General features: G+C 41.5%; 1 protein-coding gene across 1 annotated transcript in view; it reads left to right on the top strand.

The window, feature by feature from the left end:
- Positions 1-13138, top strand: part of Igf1r (insulin like growth factor 1 receptor) — a 300293-nt gene that overhangs the window by 42029 nt on the left and 245126 nt on the right. Inside the window, exon 2 of the mRNA XM_026394732.2 lies at positions 10136-10681. Coding sequence (XP_026250517.1) covers positions 10136-10681 — 546 coding nt within the window. The remainder of the gene's footprint in view (positions 1-10135; positions 10682-13138) is intronic.

Raw genomic sequence — 13138 nt, 5'->3', positions numbered from 1 at the left:
GCAGTCAGTTCAGGACTCTTGCTGGGGCACCCTGTCTGTGTCCTGACATTTCTGGTTGTTCGGAATGCATGCTCACAGTCACAGGTGGCCTGGGTAGCATTTTTAAATGCTTGATTAATGTGCTTTATCTGTGGCAGAACTATGGTCAAACCTACCTACCTTCTTGCTGGGCTCTCCTCAGTTCATGGTAATGGATAGACTCTGTGGCCTGCCCTCAGCCATCCTTTTACACTTATATGACCCATGTGAGGGGCAGGATAAAATGCAACAAGTTTTCCCCCATACTTCAAAAAAATTGTGGCAAATTACATATATCATCTACAATTTTAACCATTTTCAGGTATACCATTCATGTTAAACATTGCCCCAGAACTCTTTTCATCTAGGAAAACTAAGGCTGTCTGTCTAGTCCATCTTCCTCTCAGTCCCTGGAAACCACTATTCTACTTTTCTGTCCCTATGATTTTGACTTCTCTAGTTCCCTCAGATAGGGAATTATACTATTAGTCCTTTTGTGCCTGACTTATTTCATTTAGCATAATGTCCTGAAGTTTCAACCATGATATTCCAAGTCTCAGAATTTTGTTCTTTTTAAAGACTGACTAATATTCCATGGCATGTATAGACATCCATTGCTCCATTGATGAACACTGGGCTTGTTTCTATTTTCCTGCTGTTAAGAATAATGCTGCTATGAACAAGGGTATGCCATCTCCTATACTTTTATTTGTTTTTTGCCCACTTGCAGAGTTACCATTTCCAAACTATATGGGTTTCATGCAACAGCATCCTCAATGGCTGCCCCTTTCCATTGCTCTCTGGGCACCAAGGCTCTATCCAGTAGTTTTCCTCTTGACTTTGTGAGTATATTCTATGCCATGCCTAACTTTGCTTTTCCCTCCTTTGGCCAGCCTCTTCCTGTTTTCCTTCAGACTACTTGTTCTCTCTACTCAATCACATAAATCCCTGCCCTCCAAGCCTGTTCCATATAGCCTCTGGCCACAATAGCCCACTCACAGGGAATTTGTCCTCTAACCTGCTCTACATAGCTTTCAATACCTGCTCGATTGTCATGGGATGATTCCCTTTCTGGGCATCCATGTCCTCTCATGTTTTTCATCATTGCTCCTGTAGTGATTTGATTTAGCACTTTGCAGGGGCAGTTATCTCAATCTGAGTGAGCAGCAAGGGGTGGGTAGCTCAGTGGCACAATGCTTTCCTCGCATGAATAAGGCTGTGGTTTGCATCCCTAACTGTTGGGATGGGGGAAGAATTATGATTCAATGTGCCTCAAGCCCATGGTATTGCCTGTGTGTCAGAAAGACGGCATGCAAGCTCAGGGGCTTTTCCGCATCACTGGATGTGGACTAGGTATGCTCTCAGCTCCATCAGGACTAGCTGTTCCATGAAAGTAGGAGTCTGTAGTTTTTGTTTGCTGCTGACTTTCCAGCACCTGGAAAGTACTTAGCACATGGTAAGCATTCTATAAATATTTGTTGGCAGAATGAATAAATTTAAGTCTCAAATCTGCATCTTGAGTCCTAAGGAAACTGAGGCACAGAGCAATATACCAACTGATCTCGCTCAGGCATGTGGGTGGTTTGTGATGACACCAAGATTACCTGGTCCTTGAGTACTAGCCCTTCCTAGTAAAGTCCCCAAGTCAGATAGGACCCTCAATACTTCAAGAGGTCCGCTCACAAATGCACACATGCATGTTTATTATTGTTTATTTGCAGTGCTAGAGATGAAATCCAGGGCCTTTCATATGTCAAACAAGCTCTCTACCACTGAGCTACACCCTCCACCCTCCATGGCAAGGCTTGTGTTTTAACAACACATTCACGAAGAATCACATCACAGTATTGAGTGAACAAGTGAATGGGATTTCCACACTGATTAAGTTAGATTTAGGTAACTGGCTAATTAAAAAGCGTATAGGTCACTTAAGGAAACTGGATCATTGTAGGGCAGAGTAAAACACTTTTGAAATGAGCATGTGAGCTATAACTGGAACGATGTAATGTGTTCTACAAAACGAAGCCAATTAGAGGACTGGGGACACAGGGCCGACTTTTATTTAGAATGTCTGCCTGGTTCAGAGCAGAGAATCAAAAATCATGAGGGAAAAAGAAGGCAGAAGAGAAGAAGCGTGTTTTTTTGCAGGGTGCTCACTCAGTGTGGGCCTTGCTCTGACTTGACTCTACTGTACATCTTCCCCAGCGCCAACCTCTGGCTCTGGGAATAGGGGGTTGGTGAAGAAGAGTGTGTGACTTGCAGGGGCTGCCCCCTGCAGAAGGCTTCACAGTGAGGCAAAGCTCTGGTTCCCATAGGGACCCAGCCTCTGGGTGGTGGGTGGGAATCTAACCAACAGAACTTAGTGTGACACTTCATCAAAAAGTCAACCATCCATCTGAATCATCACTAATTTAACATGATTAGAGCCTCTTACGGGATGTTTTTAGGAAATAAAGACATGGGCTGGGGTTGTGGCTCAGTGGTAGAGTGCTCGCCTAGCACCTGTGAGGCCCTGGGTTCTATCCTCAGCACCACATAAAAATAGATAAATAAATAAAGTATTGTGTCCAACTACAACTAAAACTATATTAAAAAAAAGAAAGACTTAGAATATTGGACTTTGGGATATTTTAAGACCAGAAAGGCATTTAGAGTAACTAAGAGTGGCTAAAGTTGTTTTTGTGAAGATCTAGGAAAACAGTTGCTGCTTCTCTGTTAAAGCAAATAAAACTATTCTGTACCGATCTGTTTGGCTACAGATGCTTTAAGTGGAGGGGACACTGGGGCTTGTGTTCCTTTCAGTCTTTGAATTAATTCCCTGTAAAGTTTCCATTTCTTAATTAGCATGGGAGGATGTAAGCATCTCACCCATCTTTGTAAATTTCTTGCTATAATTTAGCCTTCAGTTTTAATGTTCCCAGCTTTCAGGTCTGCATTTTATGTGAGCTTGGATCTTTAGATTATGTTTATATGCAAGATAGAGGTGGCTTTTATGCGGGGCAGTAAAGAACAATTTGTACATTCAAATTACATGTTTTTAATTTCTGTTCTCAGAATTATCTGTGTAATGGAAATTCCTATGATTGCCTTTAGTTATTGAATGTGTCAGGTGGCTAGGACTGCTTGTCTGTGTGAAATAGAAATGTACATATACAATGTAAACACATTTTCATTGACACATGAAGATAAAAGGCTTAACATGAATTGTGTCTGTTTACACTTAACACAGAAAATTCTACTTTAACAAACTCTGGAGTATCAGTGGTGTTTGTTATCATAACATTGTCGTCATCTTTTTTTTTCTTCCTCCTCCTGATCTCTTATTTTTTGGTTCTTTGCAGTTTATAGCATGATGACGCCATGGAAGAACTCTGTGATACTAGAGACACCCTGTTTCCAGCCCATTTTTTTTTTCCCTGCTTTGATGTGTTTCAGGCATTGTTTATATGGGCAGCTTGGGGGTATTCTGGTTGAGTGTAGGTTAAGTTAGGAAATATGAAAATATGGATAGATAGGCTTTACCTGCCTAGATCTAGGTGGGTAGTTATACGAGAGGGGGGTTAAAAGGTTCTTTCCTAGGGCAGTGGGTCTTGCAGGGAGGTGCCTAGACATGTAGAATCCGCACTTTATAGAAACACATTTTCTGGCTCCACTGCTTTGTGATTTAAAAAGCCCTCCACATGGTTCTGATCCATGAGAGGATGTTGAATGCTGTCCTACTCCTGGTAAACTGAAGTTGACCTCCAAAGCACTTGTCTCAGTCTGCTTTTTAGCCTCCGTCCTAAAGTTGCTCTTTATCTTTCCTGTGGCACCTGCTGTACCCCAGGGTTCCTCTGAACTGCCATCAGTCAAGTAGCTCCAGCTATCTTGGGGTGTGCGCTCCTCTCTCTGCCTAGTTGTCTTCCACCTCACCTCTCCTGGCAAGATCCTGCCCATCTTTCAGACCATCTTCAGGGATTCCTGCCTCTGAGAAATCTTCCTAACCTCCTTAGAAAGTCATGAGCCCTCCTTTTTATGTTCCCAGAGCCCTGCCCATTGATCTAAAATTTTTATTTCACTTAATTTTTCACTTGCTTTTTGAGGTGGTTGCTCTGTTCCCCTTGTGCAAAATTCAGTTATACATTAATCTTCTCCTAACCTCTTAAATCACTTTGACTTTCACAGAATGATAGCATCTAGAGAAGATTTTTGCCAAAAAATTCATTTTAAGAGAAGTAAAAAACTATTATAATGAGGCAAAATAGGCAGCTTCTTCAGAACTAGAGATGATGGCTGATTGGCTACGGTACTTTACTTCATTATTTGCCTGTAGACCCATAGTAAAATAATGCTGATTTTCCTTCCTAGTGTCTTTGATTTCCAGCCATAAGCAGAGACTACCCATATTATTGGAGAGTTGAGATTAAAATTGAAAACATTTTAATTAAACAGGTAACTTATAATGTTCTTTAATGGAATTGTTGACAGAAGGATAGTCAATGATTTTGGTCAGCCACTATGGAAGGCAGTATGGAGATTCCTTGGAAAACTGGGAATGGAACCACCATTTGACCCAGCTGTCACTCTCCTTGGTCTATACCCAAAGGACTTAAAAACAGCATACTACAGCCACAATAGCAGCACAATTCACAAAAGCAGAGGGATATTTTTTATTAATATTTATTCAGTAATGTTGCTGGAAGCATGTTACTGTTGAAAGTATCACAAAAGCACTTATCTGATTGCTGTGATTGTTTCTGTAGGGTAGTTCATAGCAGGGTTGCACATTGTCAGGTAGTTGAAAAAGATGAGACTTAGAGGTAGAGTGTGTCCACCTCAGGGTGGAAGCTGGGAAAACAATCTGGGATACAGAACCTTGTCTTCCCATGTTTCTTTTTTCAGGACCCTAAGGTTGTGTCTACATAGAACATATAATAAATATATCATTGCATTTGTTGCATATCCCTTCCAGACACATAGATACACAGCTTTGGGGGGATTTCTAAGATAAATAGATGCTTTTCCTTACCCCTTCTTATATTAATATTTAATAGGCATTTATTTTCCAAATATGTATAGGTTGTTTATGCCATTCACTTAAGTTCTGATAGACTAAATTCTGCCTCTTGATTAAACAACAACAATAACAACAACAAACAAACAACTGAGTTATTGGAACATCATCCTCTCAACTGATAGACTTTATTTGATATGGTATCTTTTGGAAAATGAATTTTGCCTCTGGTCCCAGGCTCCTGCCTGAGGTTCCAGTCTTCCTAGCACCTTTGGCAGGCCTCCATTTGTTTTTTGTTTTTTGGGGTTTTGGTACCAGGGATTGAACCCAGGGGCACTTAACCACTGAGCCACATACTGAGCCTTTTAAAATATTTTATTTAGAGACAGGGTCTTGCTAGGATGCTTAGGGCATCACTAAATTGCTGAGGCTGGCTTTGAACCTATGATCCTCTTGCCTCAGCCTTCTGAGCCACTGGGATTATAGGCATGCACCACCATAAGCAGCCCTCTATCTGTTTTTGTTCTGCAGTTGTTATTCAGTTTTGGGGACTACAACTGAGGCCCACTGTCTCTCCCTCTCAGCAGTATCCTTTTTCTCCCTGCTTTCTGCCTACCTTCATTTTCATAAATTTTGATTATCCTTTGTAGGCTATCCTGGGACTTACATTCTAAAAGCGTTTAGGTTTTTTTGGAGCATGCCCATATATCTGTTGCTTTGAAAATATCCTTTTAATCGTCAATGGGCAGTAGCAAAGGGTGTGTCTCTGCTTCTCACACTGTGTTGAGCATTTGCTCCCTCAATGCAAGTATTCTTTCACAGCACAAATGAGGCACGTTGTATTCTCTTTCCTGTTTGTGGCTTGCATCTTTTGAACACTGTGCTATCATTCATGGTCCAGCTTGGTTTCTTTTTTTCTGTTTCTATCACAAAACACCCCAAAGACCAACAGTGTCAGTCACAGAATCCAAAACAGCTGTTTGCTGAGTCCTGCCTTGTACTTTGTGGCTTGGGCTTGTCTTCTCTTCCGGAATAAGTGGGTGGTTTCTTCCTATTTTTTTTCTTTTGTTCTATAAATGGGTGAGGGGAGTGTCAAGTATGGAGACTGCTCTTTCATTTGAAGGAGCTGCCAGTTCCAGCTCTGCTGTGCAGCTTCCGTTAACTGAGTGGTCATCACTGATCATGGAGGGGAGCCAAATGGCAGAGTGAAGCAGATTCTCCCTTACTGCTTGAATTTTCATCACAGTAAGAAAGTTCAGCATACTTTAATTATGTATCTTTGTGCTCGTTTACTGGGTCCTGAATTTTTGTAATCTGATGGAAACAATAGTAAATAAATCGATGCCTAGCACTTTATAGTAAGATCAAGTACATGTTGAATACAATAATAGACTGAGATTGAGATTCAATACTCCTATACAAACTTCTTATTATTTAAGAGCAAATCAGTATACTTAATTTATAGTGAACAGAAGGAATAAGAATTTTTAGGCTGGGCATAGGGAAAAAAATAGCATTCCTTTACTCTGAAGAAAAGAATTAGTGCTCTTAGTATTCAAGGACATTGAGCCATTAACCTGAAGCTGGTGAAAGTGAAATGGAGAAATGAAGGATGGAGAATGAGTTAGTGGGGTAGTTGAGGGGACTACTGAACCTAAGGTATTGGGACAAAGCTCTGATAAGGTGACATTTGGGTTGAAATTTACATGGGGAAATGATTAGGGGGGGGGCATGTAGAGGGGAAGAAGCCCTCCAGGCAGTGGGGTGTGAGGAGAGAAGGAGCTTGCCATATTAGAGGTGTGTGATCACAGTGTGCTAAGCAAGAAGACCATACTAGAAGATGAGATACAAATAGGCAAAGACGAGTTTCAGTAGCATCTTACTTGTTGGCCCAGTGTTGGGTTTGGGATGGACATGAAAGGGAGGCTGGATCATGGGAAGGTATTGCTTTGGCCCAGGCTGGAGATGACAATGGTGGGATCAGAGTTATAGTGGTGAAGACATATATTCATTCTACACATATGTCCTGTGTGTGTGAGCTATGCACCAAGTATTGTGTTGGCCCTGGAGACATAATTGTCAACTAAACAGAAAATAACCCCTCTCCTCCTAGAGCTGCCATTGTGATGGGAGTGATGAGAGTGAGAAAAGCCAGAGCTGGACTCTGAGGAGGGCAGACATGACTTTGGAGGGAAGCAGATGGGGTCAGAGGGGAATAATGAGCTGCACAAGGAGGACAAAGGGAGTGTAACTATGGACAAAGCACCTGAGAATCCCACAGACTTGGGGAGGAACCCAGAGGGGGTGTTGCTAGACGGCATGTGTATGCATGTGAGGGAAGAGAAGCATGAGGAATGACTCCTTGATGTTTGGTTTGAGCAAGTCAAGAGAATGGGAGTGTCACTGAACAAGATGGGTAGTAGGTAAGGGTGGGGAAGGAAATGAGTTATTGAGACACCTCCATGGAGATGTGGAGTAGATAGATAGATATTTACACCTCAGAGGAGTTGGGCCAGTGACATGCATTCGAGAATCATTCAGGAGTAAGGTGCACAGGAGGCTACTTGCTTGGGTGAGATGACAGAGAGAAGGCTAGAGGCCAGCATTTGGACATCAGGTAGTGGGGAGGAGTAGTTGATGGGTGTGTGAAATCAGAAAAGCCTGGAGGAAGAGGCAGTGCCAGAGGGCTCTGCAAGATCAAGTGCATGAAGTAGGTACCTGTCTTTGTCTTTGACAGTTTCGCCTAAGGCATAACTAAAAGCTATATAGAGACAGGCCCAGTCAGAGTGGCGGTAAGGAGGTGGTCTGGGATGGCTGGCAAATCTTGTGTCAAATTTCGCTATGGAGGGGTTATGTCTTGTGTATGAGAACTTAAATGAGTGTTCCCTGGGGAAGAAAGTGGGCCACGGATGCTGTAGTCTTAAGATGGAAGCCAGTAATTACTACTTCAGCTCATAAGACTTGACTTTTCCAGGTCTTTTTTTCTCACCTGTAAAGTGGTGATAATGTTATCTCAAGTGAGGGATGGTTAGAACATCATGTGAGATAAAAGTGATGCAACAGGAGCTTCTAGCACACCTGGGTGTTTGCCAAGGGCTGATGTCTTCCCATCCTCTTCTCTGAGGAGTCTCATTTTCTCTTCAGAAAAATGAGGGAAATTGACCAAAGATAGTTTCCCTTCCCAGGTTCTTGGACTTTGCCCACTCCTAATCCCTTGGATCCCTCCATCTTCCCCCATCCTACTGTTTCTTCCCAGTTTCTTTTATGACTAAAATGGGGGGGCATTTGTTCTCCTTTCATTATGACTAAAGTCGGGGGGGCATTTGTTTCCTTTCACTTATTCCACTTTGATTCTGTTCTGTATCAGCCACCAGATTAATCCTCCAAAAGACCTCACTTGGGCGTCTCTCCCATTCCAGAGACTTGAGAGGGACCTTAATACTACAGATGATAGTTCTCATCCTCACACATCCTTCGTTAAGGCTTGGTCTCTACCAAACTTATTATTATTATTTTTGTTTCTCTCTATATCCTTGACCTGTGTACAGTCTTTTGAACAAACCTTGTTCTGCTTTGTCTGTAGTGTCTGGAATGTCATACATACTTTTAAATTCCACCACCCTTGGAGAGCCAGGGAAGCTCTGATGCCACCTCTGTCTGTCCTGATGAGTGCATATGCAGTGTGGCTATGTCACATGCACTCCTCTTAATTCCTCCTGCCTTTTGTGACAGTCATTTGTCATGGGTCTAAGCTCCTGGCCTTTACCATAAACCACCTCAGAGATCAGAGCTATTTGCATCTCATGGTGTCATACAAATGGGGTGCTTCACAAATTAATGAATTATATGAATCAGGAAACTTCACTCTTTCTGAGAATCTATAATAGTGGGGTTGGGATTTATTAAATCCTAAGAAAGTACAATAATCAAGGGAGTTTGTTGGTGTGTATGTGTAGAATTTTAAGTATAAAGTCTTCTAGTTTTGAGGCTATTTTATCAAAAGCCTATAAAATCTGTGAATACACTGGCCAACAATTCCACTTCTAAGGATTTATCCTAGGTAAATACTCCTGGATATCTGTCAAGAATGTCCACTAGAGCATTGTTTATAATGTTACATACTGAATATAAACTTAATATTCAACAGTGGGGGATTGGTTAAAAAAATAAAAACTCAAGGTGTATATTCATACTCTAGGATTACTATCTCATTTTAAAAATGGTGTAGAAGAACATTTATTGGCTTGGTAAAATGTTCATGTTAAGTGGAAGAAGTATATGTATAAATGTTATATTGTTTGATTTCATTGCCTTAAATTATTTATAGAGACAGGATAATTGGTATAAATAATATTAACATTGTTTATCTTTGGGTGTTGAGATCACTGATGATTTTTATTATTTTTTGCTATCACCTAACTTTTCTATAGGAAGCATGCTTTCTTGATTAATAAAACTATTAAAGTTGGAACTGTATGCCTCTTTTATTCATAAATCATGTTTTCTATCTTGTGTCTGTACAAATGCACTCTTGGGGAGAACACAGGGTCACCTGGCCCATGTCAAATGGTAGCAACACTCATGGGAGCATGTTACCTGAGTCGCCACTGTCCAAGTCATGGTGACTGTTCTTCAGTATAGACATTATTGCTTGGAGTCCTACAGGCTGGATGCAGTAGTAAATTGGTGCTACTTGGCCTTTGAACTGTTGTTCAGGCATCAGGAACTGGTGCTCTCAGAAGGGATAGGGAGTGTGAAGTGTGACAGCTGTGAAGGCAGGCTGGCCTGGGTTTGCAAACTTGATTTTTGCATGTAACCCCATGTGACCTTGGGCTCTGCTTCACTTTACATGTTTAATGTAGATGTTCCTTCCCTCAGTCCATGTGAGTATTTTATCAGCATCTGGTCCAGAATATGTACTTCAGAAATGACAGCTTAACTGGGCAGCTACCCAGGTAGTCAGCCTGCAGCCTATACCTCACTTTAGTCTGCAGTGAAGAATTGAGACTTATTTCCTTAATATAGGTTTTCTGCAAACTTCATATTGTGGGCTGGAAAATATTTAAAGAATGATTTCCTTTTAACTGGGGCCTGTCCTGCCTTTGCCCTCTTGTCTCCTTTCAGTCTGTGGCCCGGGCATCGACATACGCAATGACTATCAGCAGCTGAAGCGCCTGGAGAACTGCACGGTGATAGAGGGCTACCTCCACATCCTGCTCATCTCCAAGGCTGAGGACTACCGCAGCTACCGTTTCCCCAAGCTCACAGTCATCACTGAATACTTGCTGCTGTTCCGCGTGGCTGGCCTAGAGAGCCTCGGAGACCTCTTCCCGAACCTCACAGTCATCCGCGGCTGGAAACTTTTTTACAACTACGCCCTGGTCATCTTTGAGATGACTAATCTCAAGGATATTGGGCTTTATAACCTGAGGAACATTACTCGGGGTGCCATCAGGATTGAAAAAAATGCTGATCTCTGTTACCTCTCCACAGTGGACTGGTCTTTGATCCTAGATGCAGTGTCCAATAATTATATTGTGGGGAACAAGCCCCCAAAGGAATGTGGGGACCTGTGTCCAGGGACCATGGAGGAGAAGCCATTGTGTGAGAAGACCACCATCAATAATGAGTACAACTACCGCTGTTGGACCACAAATCGCTGCCAGAAAAGTAAGCCCCACTGATCTCTGCATCTCTCATTTTTCTCCTTCTCCTCTGTACCCTCCTTCCTCTTCTGAATGTGCATGTTCTGTGGGGTGGATGGTGTCATTGCATTTAGGATATGGCATACCTTCCTTGAGGACATGGTTTGTAGCAGGGGTCTTGGTTGACTTTCTGAGTGTTCTTGGAATGCAAGACTGTGGCATGGTTGGAGGCCCTCATGATTGCTGTCAATACTGGTCAAATCATATATTAGAATTAATCTACTGTGGGGCTGTGGCTGTGGCTCAGTGGTATCGCACTTGCCTGGCATGTGTGAGGCACTGGGTTCGATTCTCAGCACCACATATAGATAAATAAAATAAATGTCTATCAACAACTAAAATATATATATACTACTGTACTGCTGAGTTGGATCCTTTGTGCTTGGAAGTCCCTAACCCTTGACAGCTGGGACCTGTTTATGTGTCAGCTCTTTCATCCTTCATCTCAAGGGACATTTTTATATCTGGTAGGCAGGACTTCCTTAGCATGAATATACTTGGATCATGGTTAAATAAAGGAAAAATAGAGTACTTCTTTATGTCCTGTGAAAGAAGTCTTTGATTCTTAGTGATGATATTGTGGTGCTCAGGTGCCCTGGTTTAGGTGGGAGCATCTAGTAGAGGTGGGAGACTTCTTACCAGTTCCCAGGAGTTCATAATTCAGGCTGTACTTACAGATAGCTATGTAGCAGGGTGCATTTTTAAACTTTTGGGTTTCTATTCCTTTCTTTTAAATCTGTTCACCAAACAGTTGTGAACATCTTATGAAATGACTTTGTGAAGAAATTTCGGAAAGTATTCAGTGGTCTTAAGAGTCAGGTGTTGTGGTTTTGCAGCTTCTCATTTATCTGCTATATACTTATTTTCCATTGAGAATAACTGAGCTCTTGCTCTATGTGATCAATACCCTAAGAGTGAGGTTTTTTTTTTTTTTTTTTTTTCCTCCAACTAAAATGTGGCTCTGGGTATTTTCCTTATTTATATTCAGCAATGTGTAGGTATATTGGCCAGGAAGATCCTCTTCACTATTTGAATGTCAGCATGTTACTATAAATAACTATTTTTAAAAAATGGTTGACCCTGCTAAAGACTCATGGAACCTATTTACTCTAGCTAGTCTGCGGAGTCAAGAAATCCCAAATTGAGGGGCTGGGGTTGTGGCTCAGTGGCAAGAGTGCTTGCCTAGCATGCATGAGGCACTAGGTTAGAACCCTGGCACCACATAAAAATAAAAAAATAAAATAAAAACAAATAAAATAAAGGTATTGTGTCCATCTACAACTAAAAAGAAAAAAATTTAAAAAAAAAGAAATCTCAAATTGATAAGCTTGTCTGAATCCTGAAGTATATAAAATAAACAAATAAAAGGTCAGACACTGCAGGTTTAGTTCCCCTTCAGCCTGACTGAAGCAGTAAATGATGTGATTTCTATGACCCATCACATACTCTTAGTTCTGCTTTGTTTGATCAGTGTGTGCATGAATGTTTGATTAATAAAGGGCAGGAGTCCCATTGGCTGCAGCCAGTACCTTGAAGAGATGAAAATGCTGACAGGCCACTTTAAGGATCAGTGGGTTAGAGTTGGAGGAAAGGGACTATGGTGATTGATTAAAACTGTGCTCTGTCCTTATCTTAACCACTGGTTTCCAAAAACAGAATGTTTTTAAAGTAGCCTTGACATTTTAGAATTTTATCTTAAAAGGTGTCATCAAGGGAGCCAGCATGGCATAGTAGAGGGAAGTTGGATATAGAGATGATCATCCCAGGTGACCTTGGATGAGCCAGCCTCTCTGGGCTGTAGTGGGTGTGTTCCTAGGGCAGTTATATGATTCCTTCTTGGTGATCAAATACATGTATAAAAGTGTTTTGAAAATTCCTAAGCTCTGTACAAAAGGGAGATGCTATTTAAAAAGTCATTTGTCAGACACCTGTTCTGTGATTCAGCAGATACTTTGGTTTCACTGTGGGTTTTCTGCTGTTTTTTGATCAACTGCTTCCTGAAAAGTCTGGGACAGGAGTGAGGCCTAAATTCTGAGTTTAAGTTTGAAAGCACCGACCAGGAATGAGTAAGTAATTTAAATTACCTAGGCCTCAATTTCTTCATCTGCAATATAGAATGGATCCCGTCTTTCCCTTAGGGTTGTTGAAAGTTTGAAAGGAGAAAAAGGAAAAGCACAATGAAAAAGTAAAGAGTGTTAGAAATTGGGTCCTGTTACTGGTGAATCTATTGGCTGTATGTCTGCCTCTCCAAGGCCACACCCCATAGCTTTTTCTTGGCCAACTGTCTCAGTCCTGTTGATGTGTTTTTTTTGTGTGTGTGATTTCACAATAGAGTACTTATTTAAAATTGATAAATGTGCTCAGTATTATTGTTTTCCATTTACCTTGTCCTGACAACTAAGCCAAAGGCACAATTTCTTAG

Source organism: Urocitellus parryii, chromosome 6 (assembly GCF_045843805.1).
Source record: "Urocitellus parryii isolate mUroPar1 chromosome 6, mUroPar1.hap1, whole genome shotgun sequence".
In the NCBI taxonomy this organism is placed as follows: Eukaryota; Metazoa; Chordata; class Mammalia; order Rodentia; family Sciuridae; genus Urocitellus; species Urocitellus parryii.
The sequence above is the reverse complement of the archived record's forward strand: the minus strand, read 5'-3'. Positions and strand labels throughout refer to the sequence as shown.